Source organism: Mixophyes fleayi, chromosome 5, assembly GCF_038048845.1.
Source record: "Mixophyes fleayi isolate aMixFle1 chromosome 5, aMixFle1.hap1, whole genome shotgun sequence".
NCBI lineage: Eukaryota > Metazoa > Chordata > Amphibia > Anura > Limnodynastidae > Mixophyes > Mixophyes fleayi.
This window is the reverse complement of record NC_134406.1, coordinates 238,328,821-238,351,589: the sequence shown is the minus strand read 5'-3', so window position 1 is coordinate 238,351,589 and position 22,769 is coordinate 238,328,821. Positions and strand designations below refer to the sequence as shown.

Sequence of the window (22,769 nt, the reverse complement as noted above, 5' to 3'; positions counted from 1 at the left end):
AAGCAAAAAATAAAAGGAGTAACTTTATACCTTGGCAAAACCATGTTGCATTGGAGAGAGAGATAAATTTAAAATGTGGGGACAGATTTATAGTTGGGATAGGACATGTCCTAGATCATTTTTAAATTTCAGTGTAAAACTAAAGCAATCAAGTATTGGTGTGCTACATGAAAAAACACACAGTATTTAACTTATGTGCACAATAATAAACTAACTTGTACCCCTTGCATTGTAACATGGTTTGTCCAGGAGAAAATGTACTTTTTCTTTTTTCCTTACTTTCCTCTATGAATCAGGCGCTCAGCCTGTTGTAATATCTCAACAAATACACTGCACACGCAAACAAGTGAATAGCTCTGTTCTATTCCGAATACAAAAAAACCAAGGTTCCAGGTAAGGAGTAAAAACCTACAAAAAAAATAAATAAAATATATTTAAAAAAAACAGGACCTGTGAAATTACCTTTTGGCTGTGGAAATAGAGTAATTACAAATATACAAGTTATACAAACTCAGCGGAAACCACCTTAAATTAAACTGAAATATAATGACACACAGTGTTGTATTGTCTTGTAATTTTTCCACTTTAAAAAAAAAACACAGACCAAGATTGATAGCGACAACTTTACAAGTCTTGCTAGCATATCATGTTACTGGGAATTTATTAGAGATTGTGTAGCCCAGTGGCTCCCAACATTTTTCAGTTCAGGGCACCCTTAGGGTCTCCATCATTTTTTTAAGACACACCTAAGCCAAAAAAATTACCAAGTAGCCCCCCGCCTTGCTTACCACTGGCCGTGGCCGAGGCACCCCTGTGAGATCGCCAAGGCACCCCAGGGAGCCTAGGCTCACAGTTTGGGAACCACTGGTGTAGCCACTGAAATTCTGTTTGCCATGATTTGGTTGAATTTCGGCTCAAAATTTTGCAATTCGCTCTGATTTGCAAATTGAAAAAAAAAGGAAAATGTCCCCTCCAGATCCTGGTGCTGGACCTGATTTCACAGAACCAGCACTGTTTAAAGTAAGATGAAAATGTATGAAAAGAAAATTGTGGACCATCATCTCCCCCCCCACCCAAATTTTCAACCAGTCCCAGTTTTTGACAAGCTGGACTGCTTTCTATTGCAGCTGGGAAACCTTGAGCATGGAACCCCCTGCTAGGGTGAAAACTAGTCCCAGGCATGTCTGCACAGTGACGGTGCAACTATGGCATGGGAGTGGGAAATGAAATAATAAAGTCATGTACCCCCTTCAGAGAGGCTGCCAGCCTTGTGCTGAAAAACACTGACAGTTTCCCGACCATCATGGACTGTTAAGACCATGGTAATGAAGTAGTGGTCCTAGTATAATGGACAAGGGTACCAAGACATTTTTTTTTTTAAAGACCTAATTATGAAATAAACTTTATTTGAGTAAATGACTCCAGACCTCCTAAATTCTTTATCACACCTTTATTAAAATACAGTCCAAATGAAAAGCAACTGGCACCAATTGGGGTCCCAGAAGCTGATATTGGATCCCCTGGTTGTTTAATATGTTGGAAACTTCCTGATTTTAATGTCCCAACTGAATTAAGGTTGAGCACCACAGCTATGAAGCGCCCTCTAATGCTATTTTAGTCATTGCATGTAGGATCACCTGTTTGTCTTACTATATGCATTGATCCTTTTTTTGTGCAAATAAATGCTGTTTATATGTGTTCTATTTTTTTTAAAACAATTTGTAATTTTAGTACAAATAGGGGAGTAGGTGTTATAGGTAATTAATAGGACAATTGAGATCAGGAAAATGATTGTGTAAATGGGGAGCATGACAGCTCAAATACAAGTGATTGTAATATTTTCAAGAAATCAAAGGATGACCAAGTAGGCTATCTACAGCTTTAAGCCATTCCATCATGGAAAGTGGCCTATGTTGTTTCCAGTATTAGGTGACTGGCTGCATTCAATAGAAAATAATTAATAGACTTCTTGTAAACCCAAATGGATGAGCTGGTACAATGAAATAAGATATTCCATGAATAAAATGGGAGTTTAGATTGAGTATTTTTTTTGGCATATAGATTTCCAAAATCTTGCTATAATTGGGGAGTGCTACCATATGTGATATATAGTAGTGAAGTCATTACATTCCTGCCAATGAGGACAGCATTCAGGAAACAATACATGTAACCTAGCTGGTGACCTGTGTCATTATGACGACAAACCTTTTGTGATGGACATCAGAATTCTGGAACGGATATAAACATCAGGGCCAAAGTTAAGACCTTTTTTTAATTGTATTTCTAGAATCACTTGGCCTGTGTTATTTACCTGGTTAAGCTGTTAAGTGTTGGAGGATTAAGATCAGGAGATAACATATATTAATAATACATTAATAATACACATTGTGTAGGTCCAAGAGAAATATTACAAAGCTGTTCAAAAGTCAATAACTTGTCAATGAAGTTGCAATGGCTTTGGCAAGGATGTCTTGAAATGACTAAGAGAGAGCCATTGGCATTTCCAATGTCACTGGACGATTTCAAAGATTAACCAGTCAATAAGTGTTTTAGAAGCGCCAATCTGATGGGGAATATAAGAACCCAGTTATAAAGGGAGGGGGGAAGTTGTTGGGTCAACAAGTCTGTTTGACCATGTCCCATAATGGCAGAAACTGGATGGTTAATGTGGATGCCACACATGCCACTGGTGAATTTCTGAGAAGAATATAAGAAAGTAGGAGGTGGAATAAAAAACTAAAAACCTGGCACGACATTCATCTTAATAATACCAACTCTTGCCAAAGAAAAAAATAGTGTGATCCTAAATTTGTCTTTGTTTTGAAAGAAACTGCATCCTGGAGGCAAGAAACCTAATTTGGTGGGGAAGTTACGTTGAGGATCTGAGACTTACTGAGGTTTATTTTGAAACATGAGATCCTTCAGAAGTGTTTCAACGCATTTAAAAAGTTGCAATGGCTTGAACAAGAATGTCATGGAATGTCTGAGGAGACAAAGACGTTGGCTTAAGTAAAGGGGGAAGGCGTCAGCAAATGCAGCCAAAAAGTGATCTTTTTTGTTCCCACCTTCAGGCCATGAATTTATGGACTGATTGTTTAAAGTAAGAAGTATAGTTTCTAGTGAAAAAAACAAATATAAAGGGGGGCAAAGAGCAACTCTGCTTTGTGACATTTCATATAGGAAAGGGATTTGAGAGGTGACAATTTTCTGATTGACCTGTTTTCCAGATTTGGTGGCTAATACACCCCCATCATCACTATGACTTTCAGAAATACCAGTCTTCTTTGTAACACTGCCATTAAATATAAGTTAAAATAGTAAATAGTGTAAGATAGTGAGAACTGTATAAAATATACAAAACAAGAAGCATTGTGTTTTTGATCAGTATTGAACAATAAATCATTTTGAGGAACATTTCCAGGGACACATTTTCAAAACCAGAACTTAGGGCAACAATTAATTTCAGTTTCCCAAAATAGCTCTGTAGGTCGAGATGTGAGATTTATAAAGAATTTTTTTTTTATAGTCATCCATTCCCGTACTAACATTGAATTTAGCCAATTAAGGGCCCCGTTTAGAGCTCACAACAACACAGCGGCTTGAATGCAAGACATAAACCTATGGCTGCACGCAACATTGTGGTTCTTCATGTGCATTTGAATTGCACATATCCCAAGATATAGTACATGAAACAAAGTACAAAGTTTTGTTGCAGCCACAGAAAAGGAACGCTCTGGCATATTTATGCAATGAGAGTACAGCAATCATCATCTACTTGTTAATGATGATGGCCGTACCTTTAGTGTTCTTCTAAATAAATATATCAATTAAAAGTAAAAAAATTTAAATTTCCTCAACCCCCAAATGAGTGACCAACACCAGTGCTTTCTCCCTTCTCATAGCTGTGCAGACAAAATTGGAACTAATTTTCTTTATCATTTTTGTTGGAGGAATTCAAGCTCATTGTTCCTCTGCTTTAGTGGTTACCAGTCCAGGCTGTATCTCTTAAAAAAAAAAAAAAAAAAACCATTAATGATACTTGTTCATGCTGCCAACATTATCTGCATGTTTCTTTACACAACCCTTTAGGGAAATGGGAAGCCTCCTAAAAAGCCTATTAGGATATCTTCTGCAGGGTGCTTAATACAGTTAATACACTATTTCTTCTTCCCCTTCAGGTAAAAGCTTTGGCCTCAATGGTTTTACCATAACTTACTTTAAGACCTTCAAGGCCAAGCTTGTCCCTTTACTCCTCCAAGCATTTAATTCTATTTCTGCCAAATCCAAATTCTCTAAACAATCCCTAAAAGCCCATATTACATTTTTACAGAAGAAAGGGAAGGATCCATCCCTGTGTCCCAGCTACCGGCCTATTTCTCTCCTAAATGTAGATATCAAATTATATGTGAAATGGATTTTGTTGTTGGCCAAGAAGCCCGCAACAAAACCACCAAGATAATCTAATACATCTTTTTTACAGCAAAATATCCCTACCATTCTACTGTCTACCGATGCTGAGAAAGCATTTGACAGGGTGGACTGGGAGTTCTTATTAGACCTTCTGAGACACATAGGGCTAGACTTACTAAGCTGCGGGTTTGAAAAAGTGGGGATGTTGCCTATAGCAACCAATTAGATTCTAGCTGTCATTTTGCAGAAGGTATTAAATAAATAACAGCTAGAATCTGATTGGTTGCTATAGGCAACATCCCCACTTTTTCAAACACGCAGCTTAGTAAATCTAGCCCATAGGGTTGGGTCCCCTGGGATTTCATAGAATTTTAGCACTCTATGGGGGGAATTCAATTCCCCCCGAAGTAGCACAATGTTAAACCTATTACCGTTATAACGGTAAATTAACCCGGCTTTCTGCTCGGAGCTTGAGGAGCTGCGAGCAAAAAGCCGGCATCGAATCTACCGCAATAACATACTAAGCGCACTATTACCGTAATAATGGTAATAGTGCGCAGGCTGCGTTACTTTTTACAGTAAAGCGACCAATTGAATTCCCCCCTATAACTTTCCTTCGGCTTTTATAAAGGTTAACGTATCACTGTCAAAACCGTTCAATATTTTCAACGGCACCAGGCAGGGTTGTCCATTATCACCACTAATCTTAATCCTTTTGGAAGACCTTGCAAAAGGAATTAGAGCCAATCCTAACATTTTTGGAATTAGGGTAGGTGATAGGAAATGTAAATTGGCACTTTTTGCTGATGATTTGTTATCGTCCGTCTCCTACCCCGTGACCTCACTACCTAGCTTGATGAGTTAGTTTCACACTTTTGGGAAAACTCTCGAATTTCAAAATGAATTTTTCAAAATCTGCGGCTTTGAACCTACCCACCCCTCTCCCGGTAGTTGAAAGTTTAGAGAATAGATTCCCATTTATCTGGCACCAGTCTCATCTTAAATATCTTGGAGTTCAATTGACCAGAGACCTTTCCCAACTCTTTCATTCCAACTTCTCGACTATCATTTCGTCATTAAAGATTGACTTTGAAAAATGGCATTCTAAACGACTATATATAGTATATAGAAAACTTACTGAATTTGAAACCCTATGTACATCTGTTTCTAAACCCTCCCATACAATTTCAATCATATATAGACTTATTTTAGAAAAAAAATTGCAATCACTTTCTCATTTCACTTAACATTGGGAACAGGATTTTCATAGACCCACTTCCCCAGAAGAGTGGCAGAAGGTTTTCCAAATCACTCATGTATGCTCCTTTAGCACCTCTATAATAGAGAAACAATACAAAATCTTAACTCGTTGGTACAGACATCCGAGTTTATGAGGATACACCCGAATACCTCCAATGTCTGTTGGCGATGCTCAATTGTTGTAGGAAGTTATTTACACATCTGGTGGGATTGTCCCAAAATGCAGAAATTTTGTTTAAATGTTGTATGTATCACCAAGAACATTCTAAATTATGAGCCCCCCTTAGACCCTGCTTTCTGACTCATTCACTTGTTTAAAATTCCAACAAGCAAATTTAAAAAGTCACTGCTATGTCATCCAAGCAACATAGCTGTAATCCCTGTCCGGTGGAAATGTTCCAATCCTCCAACACTCAAAGACTAGTATTCCAAAACAGACTACTATATGTTAATGGATGATTTACTCTCATCTGCAACTGAGAAATCTTCGGAAATTTACTAACACCTGGTCCTTCTGGTTAGAATTCAAGACTACTGACTGCTATAAAGATTACATGTTCATGGCAAATAGAAACGATTAAATATTTATATTTTATACACAAGATATACCTTACCTCACCTTGCTCCTTAACATCCTTTGTAATAACCTAAAAATATACATGCCCACTATATTTCTATTGACTTTGAATAGACCCCCTCCCTTCTTCCTCCCCCCTCTTTCCCTTCCATTCTCCCCTCATTCCCCTTTTTTTCTTCTGATAATTTTTCTATTTCCTATTTTTCATTTTTCTTTCTATTTCTTTATTATTAACTATTAAAATGGAAAGCTTTGAAAAGTCTCCCACTTAACTTCCTACCTGTTCTTCTGACTCTTCCCCTTCATTCCCCTTCCCCTAGCCTTCACTCCCCTTCATTCCCCTCCGCCTATCCATTCCTCCTTCTCTCCCTCCCTCCCCTGTGTCTCTCTGTCAGTCTACCCCACCCCTTAGATTGTATGCTCCTTTGAGCACGGTCTTCTCTCCTCCTGTCTTCTCTTTTATCTCTGCTCGCCAGCTTCCCTGCCTTCCTCCTTGACGACCCTCTTCCCCTCGCCCCCCTCTCGCTCCCTTTTCTTCCCCCTGGGGGTCTCCCTCTCATCCGTGCCCTCCCTCCTTGGTGCCGTTGTTGGCAGACCTTCCCCTCTCCCCGCCCCGCTAGCTGTGCCTTGAGCTCACTGAGTTACTGTGAATATTGTTTACTGTACTGTGCTGTCTCACCTCGTATTGTAATTTCGTTTGTCCCTGTACGGTGCCGCGGACACCTAGTGGCGCCCTATAAATAAAAATTAATAATAATAATAATAGCATTGGGTTATGTCAACACTGATTATATTATTTTTTATTTCACTATGAGCTTTCAATAAACTGAGTGTAAACAAAATACAAACAAAAACATTTTTGTGTGCACATCGCTACTGTAATAAATATGCATGTGCATGCCCCCGATCCGCCTCTCCAGGCATAAGTAGCCGCAAGTGTAAATTATTTACGAGTCTGAGTTCGGACTGATTTTTCTGCACATGTAGAGTACAGTAAAGCACATTCTTTCACTCTGCAGTTGGACTTAATGCCTAATGCTAAATCATGCCCAAAATGTATAAAATGTTTTATAGGCCTAGTTAAATTCAGCTAAGCTTTGCAAACTTGATTCTTTTACCACCACAAACCTCAGATTATGTGTCATAGTTTGCAAGTTAAGGTTTGAAAATATTGTTGTTAGATACAGGAATGTTTAGTTTCACTTCTTGCAGTAAAAGTTGAGTCATTGTTGGATGGTCTGAAACATTCCAGAGAGTTTGTTATGTTAAACAGTTTGAGGAAATTATTTTTATTCAACCTTCCTGGAACCAATTGCAGAATAAGCAGATTATAGTGATGTAAATAGAACTATGAACTCACTGAGAAGAGGATAGAAAATGTAATAAATCCCACCAGATGCTTTTTTTTATTTGACAGCCAAAAAATTATTTAAGAGTTCATTGGTGGTTTAATGAGAGTTGAATAGGAGCAGAGAAACACAAGTAGCCAGGTTCATATATACACAGGATTCTTCTGTTGAAACCATCAACAGTTCCAATTGTTTCAATTTCAGGTTGAAGGACATAGTAAAAATCATATGAGGTCTCCTACCCCCCTCAAAAGGATCATTACACTTTGCCGGCACCTTACCTGTATCTTGTCGTAAGTCAGGAAGAGTTCAGATTTCGTGGGGAATTACCATTGAGTTCCCCGTATCTCATTTACATATTAAGCAGAAGAAACAGACAGTTTACAAAGTTTTAATAGTTTATTAAATTTGTTGGAGGGAATGAGGGCTAGGAAATTGATCTCAAGATTACCTGAAGTAATCTTTGATTGAAGGTAAACTGTTGGTACCCTGGTAAAAGACTTAACTTTCTCTCCATGAACAGAAATTGGGTTTTGCTTAGTAGTTCTCTAGGGATATATGCCTCTTTTCTTAATCTCCCAGGGCACTTTAAAAGTCTTATTCTTAGAACACTCTCCAAAAATCTGCAGCAAACCTTTTATTGGTTAATCTCAGGACCCACCAATACCCATTGTTAGCAGACTGTTGGTTGAATGAGTGAATGCATGAATGATTAAGTGAATGAGCCCGAAGCCTTTAAAGAGCTCTGTAAACAAATTCTTCATGTAAAATCTGTTAAACATATTTTCCCATCTAAGGTGAATTATAAAACAAATAAAATGTTGTTAAAATTAAGAAAAAAATATTTATTCTGTTTTCTATGCTAGAGTCAAAATTTAGGGGAAAGCTCTGTTGCAGCAGTGAGTCCTATTGGAAAGCTTTCAGATGAAGTTAACGACAAAGGGCCTGAGTCATTAAGGAAAGTAAGGCAAAAAAAAAAGGAGTAAATGTTCTCTGGGACAAACTATGTTACAATGCAAGGGGTGCAAATGAGTTTATTATTTTGCACATAAGTTAAATACTGGCTGTTTTTTCATGTATCACACAAATACTTGAAAGCTTTATATTTACACTGAAATTTTAAATTGATCTAGGACATGCCCAATCCCAACTATAAATCTGTCCCCACATTTTAAATTTACCAAATTACCTCCCGCTGCAATGCAACATGGTTTTGCCCAAGTGCAAAGTTATTCCTTTTTCATGCTTTGCTCTCCTTAATGACTCAGGCCCGGTGTGTACATTTTGCCCTTTCTTTTTGACAAATTAGCTTGTGCTCTTTCACATTCGCTAGGGATCATGGGTGGGTGCAGTGATTAAGGTATACCTACTATCAATTTTCCAATGCTAGTGGTAGCAATTTGCTGGGCTTTCTGAGCACATTATTTCTCCAGAAACATCACACCCCCGGATTCCCAGCTTAAGAGCTGGAATCCCCAGAATTTCAGCATTCTAAAGGAGAGCAGATCTATAATGTTATTGGGGCGCATTCATTGTATCAAGCAGGGTTCCGCCTTTGATCTGCAATCACCATGTCAGATCCCTCTTGCTCCATAAGCAGCCCAGCAGCGACCAAAGTTTAAGGATACAGGACACATCTATATGTAAGTGCCATAAACCTTAAAAATTCAGTGAATGATTAGAGTCTCAGGGGAAACTCCAATCATACATAAAGTACTACTAAGGAGGGTTCTGCCAAAAATAGAATTTAAAGTGAAAAGACCCTTTAAGTTGCTTTTATACTTCATTATAGTTGTCTTTTATAATAATATTCAATAGAGATTAAAAATGTTTTACTCTACCAATCGAATTGCTGGGACAATCCATCATGATTCTAAGGGTGACTATTTAGAGAAGGGTGCGATTTATAGCATCTTTCATAGTATTGAAATGCTAAAAAGCAGAGAAGGCATAACCTGATATTTAAAAACACTAATGTACTGTGTATGCCAAAGTACAAAAGGGAAAAAAGAAAATACTACCGAGGTGGAGGAAATTATTTTTTGACATACTCAACGATTTACCACTATTCTGTAATTGTAAGGCTACAATGTGTCTCAGTTTTGTTTATCTTGAAGTCAGACCATGATTCACTCAGATTAATAGAATACATGGTAAGATATTACTATAATTGCTTTATTGTATAAGGTGCCCAAAATGAAGCAAGCGGTAGCTTTTATGGACTGTTCTAATAACATTGGACATGACCGTGCCAGTTGAACACAACACAAAGCAGGTTTTCTTATGAAACTGCTACTGTATGCTGCTTATTGTTACTTAAACATATTATTATATTATTACTGTAATTACGTGTAGGTGTTTTTTTTCATAATACTCCATACACTACAGTTGCCTCCTCCACTTTATTATGATTATTATCAACCTTTATTTATATAGCGCCACACTATTACACATCACTTTGCAGAGAATGTTTGCTTTACCCTGAGAACAGACTACTAGAATAGAGAGATGAATTCGTTTAGCTGTCCTACTGCAACCCAAGGTTAAGGGGAGACTAACAGCTTGTGGCAGGACATCAGCAGTCGTTAAAAAGTTAACACTCAAAGGTTTAAATGTTTTGGACAAAGGGTTTATATCACTTACTTTTGACTTTTCTTTCTATGTCAAGCCCAAATGTTTAATATTACCAAAGGCCCCAAGTTTTGGAGTCAACCCTGAATGCTGAATGGCAGTAATTACCTATGTCAGTTGAATGTATAGGATTCATTTGCATTTGTTTCATGCCACTGTTCCTAGGGAGACATAGGGGTATATTTACTAAACTGCGGGTTTGAAAAAGTGGAGATGTTGTCTATAGCAACCAATCAGATTCTAGTTATCACTTATTTAGTACATTCTACAGAATGACAGCTAGAATCTGATTGGTTGCTATAGGCAACATCTCCACTCAATCAAACCCGCAGTTTAGTAAATATACCCCATAGGCTAAGTTGTGCTTGCTTGAATTGCACCAGATGAGATACCTCTTTTATTTGGTTTTGCTACCTATGTATTTACAAGTAGCCTATTATAAAAACTTTTTTATGTTCATTTGTGCTTATTTTTACTCCTGCCTTGTATATGTTTAGCTAAGGTTATAAACTTTTTCTGACCAAAAACCATTGCTGCTTCTTTACCAGTTTTTTATCCGGAATATCAATTATATACTTGAGAGCCGCTGATCTGGATATGGGGCCCACACTTTCTTCTCAATAGATGGCCTGTTTTTAACTCATGTTTTTGGGTAGCATGATGTCAAGGTGGGATCCACTATGACCCCTATACAAATGTTAAACTGACTTCGGAAATGATAAAGAGCATCATGACCTTGTGATGTTTTGGATGTATCAAACCTTATTTATACTTGCTGATGCCTCATTCAATGCAACAACATTACCAGCAGAGTACAACGCTAACTGGTATCTATCTGACTGCACCTCTCATATACATGGCATGGCAATACTGCCACTCAGTCAAACCTCCAATGTTAGAGTAACAGCAGAAAGTGGCAGGTGGCATTGCTAGTAAAAGAGTGTTCATATTTTATATTTCCCTGACTTTCCTACATATGTATTGGCCATTTATTTTTTATTGCTGCATAAGTAGCTATTAAAAGCTCTGTCAGGCTCTACAATGTTTGCCTGTTTTTTTTTTTTACTGAATTCAATATAAGTTACTCCTCTAACATACAAGGCCATCAACAAAACTGCGACAACATACATCTCTTCACTTGTCTAAAAAGATCATCCAACTCGACACCTCCGTTCTGCACAAGATATGTTTCTCTCATTAACTCTCATCACATCCTCCCATTCCCGTTTACAGGACTTTTTTTGGGTTGCACCCACTTTGTGGAATGCTCTCCCTCGCACAAGACTTTACTCTAGTCTTCAAACCTTCAAGTGTTCCCTGAAATCCTCCTCTTCATGCAAGCTTATAAAATTCCTCAACCGCACTCTTAACCTCCCTAGGTTACCCTATTACCACCCTCTATAGGGTTTACATAAGAAAACAATCCTCTGACCCCTTGACCAACATTGCTGTGTGACTGGATCATATAGCATACTAAGCACTTGTTACCTTTGCACTCTGGCTGGACCAGTGTGCAGTATGTAGCACTTAACCTCAAGTATCAAACTCCCATTGTCCTATGTATTATAAGCTTGTGAGCAGGGCCCTCTTACCTCTCTGTCTATCTGTATTGCCCAGTTTTATTACTGTGCTTGTTTCCAATTGTAAAACGCTACAGAATATGCTGGTACTATATAAATAAATGTTGATGATGATTATGAGTCTATAAAATACAATTTGATAAAACATTTATAAAAGTAGTCCCTCTGATGAAATTTGGTGCGTTCTGCTGTATCAGAAAAGTAGCACAACATTTTTCAAAACAATGCAATACAAAGGTTGCACAGCTGCTCTTGGCAAACATTTCTACAAAACTGTGGAGCCAGAGAAATAAAACACGATATTGCAAATAATTTATTGTCCATTGGATTACTCCAACTCATGGGAAAAACAAACTGCCACAGCAAACTGAATTAAAAAATAAATGTGATTATGTTATGTTTGCACTACTTTATGTTTGTGATGATTTTATAACTGGTATTCAACATTTATACCAACATAAGGCCATAGGAAGAAGCTAGGGGTCACAGGTGAAGTTTTGTATGGCCGCATGCACCCTGGGGTCACCTGCTGCCCATCACCGGCGTAGGGAGAAGAGGGGTTTAGTGAATGCAACACCTGTCAGGGGGCAGGATGGATTTTCAGAGTATCATGCAGCCGAAACCATTTCACAAAAATGCAGAAAAGACCATTCACACTCTGATGCTGTGGCTAATTATTTTTAAATTGACCCAGGAAGAAATATACCGTTTGCCTGCAATGAGAGTAAGTTAAAAGTCCATGTCCCAGAGAAAGATCCAAACACTGAGGGGTACTAACCAAGAAGGGGGATGTCCAAAGCTGGACATCCCTTTTAAATACCTCACAATTAATAAATAATTAATTATTATTATTTTGTATATTTTTTGTTCTAGCACATATTTCATTTATTGTGTCATAATAATTTCCCTTTGAAGGAAAGTTTTAATTAATTTTATTGCCACTATATGAACGTTGAAGTAAAGCACTAGCTGGTGGTTTACTGCTGTATTTGGGCAGTTATGATACCTAGTCCATAAAAAAAAGTAGATATGTGTCACAGTAACATGTCAGATTCTAACTGAAGCTTTTCTAGTGCAGTTTCGAAAATGAAATGCTTCCCAACAGGGCGACTTATAAAATCAGGACAAAGGGCTTGTTCCAATAAAACTAAACTACACCAGGTGCCTATATCCTTGAAAGGATATGCCTCTTTTTGATAGCTTAATGGTCCCTTTTGTCATGAAAAAACAAGGACTGTTGGGCAGTGGCAAAGCTAAAGGTACTTAGGCTTTAGTGCAAAATGTGAAATCTGGGCTACCGATGCAATCCATATTTCTAAGCCACTGCTATTGGGGTTTGTGCAAATATATGATTGTTGCTATGGGATACAGTATGTTTTGTTGTGTAAAAGTTTTCATAGAGTGCAGTATCTTGCTTCACATTACCAATAGTTATTTTTTGTTCTAAGCACCTAATAGGTATGTTATAATGTTTAGCTGTAAACCTATTGAGCTAGGCAACAGGAGCCAGAGCTAGTTTATGTACTCACTGAGGGACATTCACATATATAAATATGCGCTTACATACTTCCCAACTAGCCCTTTGTAGGCGGGACGTCCCAATTAGCGGGCCGCAAAACGGTCGGGGCTTAACCGGAAAGTGGTTGGGGTTTTATCCAACTATGCCTATCTCTGGACAGAGTTTGAGATAAACGGGGCGAGTTTAATTTTGTCCCGATTTTGGAAGTCTAGGGGGTATAATTACTAAACTGCGGGTTTGAAAAAGTGGGGCTGTTGCCTATAGCAACCAATCAGATTCTAGTTATCATTTATTTAGTACATTCTACAAAATGACAGCTAGAATCTGATTGGTTGCTATAGGCAACATCTTTTTTTAACCCGCAGTTTAGTAAATCTAGCTCTAAATGTTTGTAAGTATGCACTCCCAGAAATAGGGCAGAAAAATTAAAAAAATGCCCCATGTCCTGTGTTATAGTTTTTAAAAAATGTTACCATTACTGCTAATCGCTCAAAGTTAGAGAGAAAAAAATCTACAATGATTATATATAATCTCCCATGAGTTACAGTTGATGGGGTTACTACTTGTATCCTTGCATCTCTTCTCCAGTAAATTACTTGAAAGGATCTTGCTTGGTCCCTCTTTGTCTGTACAGCTAGGCCCTGACTGAGGGAGAAATCTACACAAGTACTGGTCCAGCTGCCAAGCTAGAGCACTGGTATATACAGACCCTCAACAGTAGTGTGGAGGGTCCAGTGCATAGTGATATTGGCTCCATCGTATATAGCAAGGAAGAGACTCTTCAAATCCCACTGGTGTCGGATTTTATTGTTTTTAAATACAAGTTAATTAACTTTTAAGCATGCCTCTGATCATCTGGTCATTTTTCCTACATATCCTACTGAAACTCACTATCTCATTTTCAAAAACTCTGGCAAACACACATGGCTGCCAGACACCGTCAGTCTGCCACACAGAGACAGGCTCTTAGCATGACATGTGATGACAGGGGGGAGAAGGATGTCACAGAGCTCAGAGGGACATTCAATATCTTTCTGCTCACAATATATCATGTGTTATGTGACTGTGGTTGCCATGGAAGTCCAGAATCATAATCCTTTAATTAAGCAGCCTGAAGAAAAAAACAAGAGAAAATGTTAGATGTCAACATTCTTCTTACCGCCTTCTGCAGAAATTCTTGTTAATAAAACACACCTGTTTTTTTCAAGGGATTGCTGCTTAATTTAGACATCAATCTCCAACCAGAGGTAATAAGCTTTCAGTAATAGAGAACCTAATCTCTAACCAAATAACGTTTCAGTTTTTTCAATTCCCTTGTCGAGGTGACATAGGGATACAACGGTATAAACCCTTAGCTTCCTTTAAATATGAAGAATGATGTTTGAATATAACTTCAGCACACTCACAGTACTAAGGTCATGTAGTGCCTTATAAATATATGAAAACAGTAGTTAAAATTAGTTGCGTAAGAAGGCATAAAAACAGCCTATTCTTCATTACAAATTAATGTGCATCCTTAAAGCCTAATGGTCCTGTAATGATCCTTTAGTTATCCATATTTCTTCGTGTTGCACAACCATTTATTCCTATCTAAACCTGCAGGTTCATAAATTTTGGATAGTTTTGATGTTCCTGTGCAAAATGTTGTTCCATTTTTAATACTCTTAATCAGAGCACTGCACTTTTATTTATTTTCTACAAACAATTTTACAAAACTTTTTTTTATTTTGCTTTTTTTTTTTAGTTTTCCGCAAATATGGTATCACCATTCCATTTCTGATCATTTTGATGAAAGCTACATCACACCCCTGTAAACACAATAAGACAATGATGGTGCAACTTCATGCGAATGTCATCGTTAAGAACGTTAACTATGTGGTACGTATAAAAAACATTTTTCAAATGTCTAGAAAGTGCATTAATTTATGACAAATAATGATGCTCAACATTTGCACAACAAATAGTTTAATTTTTCAATGGCAGAACATTTTTGAACTAGAAAAAATTCAGTGGCAGAACGCATAATTCGAGCACATATACTTGTCCACAAGATGCCTGTCCACATTCCATTTTTTCAGGTTCGCCAGTGCAAATACTTTATGTCACAAAGAATGCAGTCTGTCCAAGGACTGTGCAATACAGCAAATGTAAAGAAAGTAACTTCAATGTCCTGCCTTAATTCATTATAAATCTTCATTTTTTAACTTAAAATGTTGCTTTTTGCTGTCTTAATTTATGTCATCAATGACAGTAAGGGGACAGTGTGATTGTCTCAATTTCATGTTATATTTGTACATTTAATTACATTAGTTTATGTGCACATAGAAGTTCATGTGCATGACTGTATAGACTGCGCAATCTGTCACCACAGCAGAAGATCAAAAGGTTATTTTACACATATAATGACCAATTTACTGGAGAGCTGCAATCACCTTAAATACAAGTTGGGTTATGGTGTTGTGGGTAGTAGTGGATGACTAGATCCCATAGATTGTAAGCTTGCGAGCAGGGCATTCTCACCTTTGTCTGTTTTACCCAGTTTGTTTATTACTGTTTGTCCCCAATTGTACAGCAATACGGAATTTGCTAGTGCTATATAATTAAATGTTGATGATGATGACTAGCTTGCCCTCTGATGTCTATAGGAAGTCCCCAAATGAGCGTGTTTGTTGTAAAGCTTGTTGTTCCCTTCAGGTGAACAGGATGCAGTAGTGGCTGGTGCTAGCGGCACAAATGTGGAGTCGGTGTATTGGTGGGCGGGCTCAACAAATTTCATCATTATCAGCTATTCATATAGGACCACTAATTCCGCAGCTCTGTACAGAGAACTCACTAATATCAGTCGCTGCCCCATTGGAGCATACAGTCTAAATTCCCTGTCATACACAGACTGAGAGAGACTAAGGTCAATTTAATAGCAGGCAATTAGCCTACCAGAGCACCCGGAAGAAACCCACGCAAACATGGGGAGAACATACAAACTCCACACAGATAAGTCCATGGTCAGGATTCGAAGTCATGACCCCAGTGCTGTAAGGCAGAACTGCTAACCACTAAGCTACCGTGCTGCCCGCTAACATGTTACTTATTCAGGGGGTTGGTTTATATAGTTTGTGTGGGACGCATTCTGATTGTTTGCTGCAATATTTGGCTAATTAAACCTAATTGGTGCTGAGTATAGTCTGCATTGTAGGGTTCCGATAAAAAGATTGAACACATAATGGATTTATTCATTAAGCTAATTAAGTTTTAAGATTTATGTGTGTATAAGTTAGTCATCCAGGTAACATCTCTGCTAGTCATAATTATATGTAATTAATTTGGCAATCCGCCCTATTATTGATGCAAAGATGCATATATTCGCAATCAGCAAGCTGGCTCTGTATTCTTAATAATGATATTAATATGAGATCATAATCTTAGGTAACTTAAGAGGGAGCAGTTTATCACTGTCAGTTTTGTGTATAACGTAATATGTAGAAGGAATCCAAAAACGAACAGCGGAGGTGTTATTAGTATATAATTTATGAGAATGTGAAGACAGTATTCTTGGTAGAGTACGTAAATGAATGCTGTCTCTGGTGGGAGGTGATGGGATGGAAGAGCTAATGAGACTAAGGGTAAGATTGAGTGAAAACCTGCATGAAGCAAACGGGTGTTGACTAGCCATACAGTAAAATATTTCTTTTATTGACCAAGAGATTTAAGGGCCTATTTATTTATTATTTATAAAGCCCTAAACCATGTGGAAACTGCTTTTTCCACATGGTTTCCACAATGGAAACAGTATACATTACTGAAGCTTTATACTTATATTTAGTACAGAGAAAACACACTGTTTTTTTTAGAGTCATTGATGCTCAATCAATTAGCCACTGATCAGCCTATAAGTGGCAGCGATATTGTGTCCATTATAGACTCAAGACTGAAAGAATGAATGAATGCAATTGTGTGACATTGATTGACTAAATTAAGTATAAACCTGGTTTGGCTAATTAACTAAATTTTGCAATACTATCAATATTACAGCGATTTAAAGATTTTATTTACAAATCCAGGGCACAGCTATGGGGACCAGGTATGCCACAAGTTATGCAAATTTTTCATAGGTTTCTGGGAAGCTAAGTTGCAAAAAAATAAGCCTTTTTTGCACATATATACAAATGACATTGTTTTTATTTGGAAGGGCAGTTTTGGTAAATGAAATAATGTTTTGTCTTTCATCACCAATAACTAGTATAATCTAAAATTCACCTCAACTATGAGTAAAGAGATTATAATTTTTTTAGATTTAGAAATCTATGTTAATGATAAAGACATAAGGATGAAGACACACTGTAGACAGGTTGATGCTAACAGCTAGCTCAACCAACCATCGATACAGAAATTAAGAAAAGAAAAACATTCTAGCGTAAACTTAGTCTAGAATTATTTTCTTTTCTTACTTTCTGTATCGATAAAATATTCCTAAGGGATGTCCACATTTACCCATATAGAAGATATAAAGAAACCGTTGAGAGCCTGGCTCAATAAATATTCCAGTAGGGATATAATTATAAAGGGGGCACTGGAGTTAACACAATTATTTATCTATACACGTGGTGATTTAAAGGAAGAGAATCGCTTGAAGAAACCATTGTAGAGAGACTTATCTATAATTTTTTCAAGAATCCCTTTGGTAGGAGTATAATCTCAGAAAATACCTACACTAAGGGTCAATTTTTTCATTTATTATACTGTCACTGTTCTAGTGTATTGCCATGTATATCCTTATGTGATGACAGACTATACTAGTGTTGTTTTTTCTTTTCTTCTTTTTATGTGATGTTGAATAATATGGAATAATTGGAGAATTGCAAGATACAGTTCCCTGTATCCAGAATTCATGAGACGAATATAAGTAACTATTTGTTACTGTCTTTTCAAGCTGGATTCTTCATTAGGGCTGGAAATCTTTCCGTATTTGCTATTTGTAAGACTTATAACAGTTGTGTGTACAATTTGTATTAAGACTACTGGCTGCCTTTGATTTATAGAGCGCTGATAGTATCTATTGCACATTAATAACATACAATTGATGTCAGGTGGTGGGGAGTTAGCCTGTTGTGTGATCTGGAATGCCATTGCTTGTACCTGTGAAGGTTTATAATGGTCACTCTAAGGGGCAGATTCAGTTGTAAGGGAAATGTCCGCTCACTTTTGTTTGCGCCCCATAGAGATGCAAGCAAAAGTGAACGTTATCTTTCACCATATAAGCAGTAAAAATGCGCAGCGCGATGTTCCAAAGAACATTGCGGCTAATTGAATCTGCCCCTAATGGTATGATCACTTATCAAAACCAGCTACTTTAGTAATTAAATTAATTATTAAGAATTTATGTGAATGTTATTTTCACTGAAATGTTGATGGTTTTATTGTGTAAATACCACTGGAAAAAGTTTCTTTTATTTCAATGTCAATGGTGTAAATTGGCAAGAGGTAATGATTTTGACAGAATATGATGATTTTCTATAGCCACAGTATCTTATATTATATATAAACAAGATATCCTGGTTCATGGAGTTAGGCATTTAAATCAATTATGTCTTTCAACTTCTAAAAACTACAGCCACAGTATTATAATGGTGAGTTGTCTGACTAATAATAAAGCTTGATAATGACATTTCTATTTTGAGCGAAAATTTTATAAGATAAGATATTAATTACTACTTTTATTATGTGACATACTGTGTCACAGGTGGATGATCATTACAAACTATCCCATACTAACATTGCAGTCCTGTTCTGATTTGCTGTAGTGTTAATATTTATTTCCGGAAAAATTTAATACGATGTCAAGGTACGGTTTTCAGCTATTTAACAATTCACGAAATGTATGTTCCTTCAATGTGTTTTTGTATTAAATTGCTTACATATGTTAATTAACCAGATCAGCCTTCTATTGGTTGACAGAAGTATTTAAATACAAAATATAAAACCACTTAAATCTGTGTTGAATTTATGAGAAATGTGTTAGAACAAGGCTCATGACATTGATGAATATAAATGTGTTTAATATTTCAAAAAAACATATATATATATAACGCTGGAGCTCAAGAAGTAAAAACAAGATTTAATACAGAACGGAAAATATATGTATATTTTACTGGTTCACAGCAGTGTTGCTGGGGAATTTTTCTCTATATTTTTTTCTGATCTGGATTACCGCACCCTTTCAAGCACCTGCTGTGAGCCTATAAATTGATTGAGCATCTTCCATTTCTATATTCTTGTTTGAAAGACATATTTGGTATAAGTAGCTGATGGGCAGTGCTGGTGCTCTATCGCCATCTGGAGGCTCCTGGGGTACCCCTCAATTTAAAATACATGTATGTATAACCCAGGTCTCATTGTTTAGAGTGAGGACCACCATATTAGCAAATGTGCCTCGAATTGGCGGGTGGCTTATCATTCCCTTGTAAATGTGTGTAACTGAGAATTCTGCATTGCTATGTACATGTCGAATAGTATGTGTATGTGTGTATATATATATATATATATATATATATATATATATATGTATATATGTATACACACACACAGTATAGACGAACACATACACACGTTTCTAAAATATCACCAGTTGCTTCTGGGATTTATACTCTGGTATTTCCAAGTTCATAGTTAATTGGGGAAAGAGGGCTAAAGATATTGAGGAACAGATTCATCAAAAATGACTTTGTGATGTTACAGCAGACACACAATTTTGGCAACGATAATACTTGTACGATAGTCTTGTGACTGTTCAGAATCTATTTCTTCTCCGACATTTAGTTTGGACACAGTTCAGATGGCAGGTGACATGCAAAGAAATAAGGACACTGTCACTCCTTCATGTCCTTTTATTTGACGCTAAAAAAAAAATATCCAGTGCTGTACACCAGGTTTTGCAGTATTTTTAATGGTACAGAGACTCCTTTGGAGAAAAGCGGTAATTTCTAAAGAACAAATCTGCACTGAGTTGTATTGGGGATTCGATAGACGATAGGACTTGGGTCAGTTAACGAGAACACTTGCCATCTAAGCTGTGTTTGGACTATCAGAGGAGAAATAGATTCTAAACAGCCATATAATTGTTCCAGAACAGCGCTGGCAGCTTTTTACTCTTTTTTTTTTTTAATAGCAATTTTAGAGGTTTCATAGTGCCTCATACCTCCAGCTGCACTCTTAACCTTGAAATATTTTGAGTTATAATGTAAAAAAAAATACCCTTTTAGTTCAGGTTTGTTTTATATATTTTATACTGGAACAATCAGATCTTATTGTGGAAAAGTGAAAGGTGGCAAGAGATGTAAACAAAGCAATTCTCCCTTTCATCACTGAGTTTAATAATAACCAATGAAAACAGATAATTATGAATAAACCCTGGAATGTCTTACTGAAGGACCCTATTTTCAATCCCACCTGTATAGCCCCTATGATCTCAAAGAATCCAAGTGGCAGTGAGGACTATTTGCTGAACAGTAAAGTGTTTTTCCATTGTTCAGACTGCAAATCCTGTAAATTTGGTGTTAAAGCAAACAGTTTTTGTACAAAATAGATAATGAATAAAATAAAAATTGAGATATAAACTGCATAAGGTAAATGGCATACAGTACTAGACCTATCATTACCTTCTCCATCCCTCCCCCATTCCATTTCTTCAGCCATGAGAAGTCGCAATTGTGAGTTGCAACCATCTTGGCATACGGACGTATACATACACTTTTTTGGTAACAGAGTAACAGCATCTGGAAAAATAGAGGTTAGATTCCCCAAAGTAGATGACTGGCAAAACTCCCAACAGTGCACACATCCAAAGAGGTCCTGATGGCAAGTTTACTCTGACCAGAGCATCACCACTTTGGTCAGTCTTTTCCAAAACGAACTCACCCTCTGGCCCGATGGGCTCCTTCTTATTACTCAACCTGGGTGGCCATGGGAACTGACAGACCTCCTGCCCTAGTCCCTAAACCAGATGCTTCAATACTCTTTCTACATCACTTCATAAAAATCATATTTTCTTACATACTCTGCTTCAGATGTAGATCTTGGTGCTTTACTTTTTGGACAGGAGAAGCATCCAGTTGTATATTTTTCAGAAGCTACTGCCAAAGGAACAGAAGTTTGTTATTGTAGAAAGAGAGTGTGTTGCTGATAAAACAGATTACTGAGTCCTTGAAATACAAGGTAGAAGGTAGAACCTTCCAGTTAGGTAGAACCTTCCTGTTGATCACTGACCATGCTCCATTAAGATGGATGCACAGCTGTATAGATAAAAATGACAAGGTTTCTTGTTGGTTCCTTTTTTTGCAACCATATAAGTTTTACATAAAACACAAAAGAGGCTTACCCCATGCCAAAGTCAGACAGATTATCTAGAGTCCACAGTAATGTGCTGTGAATTGTTCCATAGTACAAAGTTATGTCAAGGAGGAGGTGTGTGGCGGAGTAAATGATTCTGTTCATGTTGGCAGAAGGTTAGAACATGCAGTGTTCTAACACAGGTGGGGTCAAATAAGGCAATCTATCATTTTCAAGGTGTATCCTTTGATCAATCGGCTAGGTATAAATCCCTGGCTTCCAGCTCTATCAGCTGTCTGACACAGGACATGGTGTTGACTGACAGCTGTCCAGAGATGCCACAGAACTGAAATGTTCCAAAGGTGAAACTCTGGATATTGTGTGGGACACAAAGATTGCTGATCTCAGTCCAATCCCCGTTTGTTAGACAGGAGATATCTATATTTAGTCACCGAGTTGGAGAATTTATCTGCTGTTTGATTTTGTTTGAACCTTAAATGGCCACTGTAGCAACAATCCAAATTATCTATTGGGAACAATATAAACATGAAAGATGTTACATTTTTAAAAGTTTACTGATGATTTACTGCTTACTGCTTTACCAACCTGCCATTATATATATATATATATATATATATATATATATATATATAGTGAAGTATATAGAATATAATATACGAAAGGACATTTCACGTGAATCAGCAGAGTATCTGGATATTGATGCTTATCTAATTCGGAATCCACAGAACACCCAGTTTAGTATTGCTTGATGAATTTTCATGATAAAATTTGGCCGTCATCAGCATACAGGTGGTATTGGAGGCCAAAACAGCTGATGAGATCACTGAGCGAAGAAGAGTAAAAGAAGAGCAAGGGGCAGAGAGCAGACCCTTGGAGATGCCGACCAGAAGGGGAAGAGGAGAGGACTTGGAGGCAGAGGTAGAGACAGAGAACACCTATGCGTGCCACTAGCTATCACAGAACAATTGTGTGTAACTAATATAGACGTTATAAACACATTGGATCTGCTTCATCAAGACACACATGTGGCGATTTTGAGCGTATCGTATGCAAAATCACTCTGAGCATGTCCAGATGCCAGTAAACGCAGCCATATCTGC

General features: G+C 37.2%; 1 protein-coding gene across 1 annotated transcript in view; it reads left to right on the top strand.

Moving 5' to 3' along the window:
- Positions 1-22,769, top strand: part of LOC142159098 (uncharacterized) — an 82,187-nt gene that overhangs the window by 37,234 nt on the left and 22,184 nt on the right. Inside the window, exon 2 of the mRNA XM_075213691.1 lies at positions 15,071-15,204. Within this exon, the coding sequence (XP_075069792.1) occupies positions 15,071-15,204 (134 nt within the window). The remainder of the gene's footprint in view (positions 1-15,070; positions 15,205-22,769) is intronic.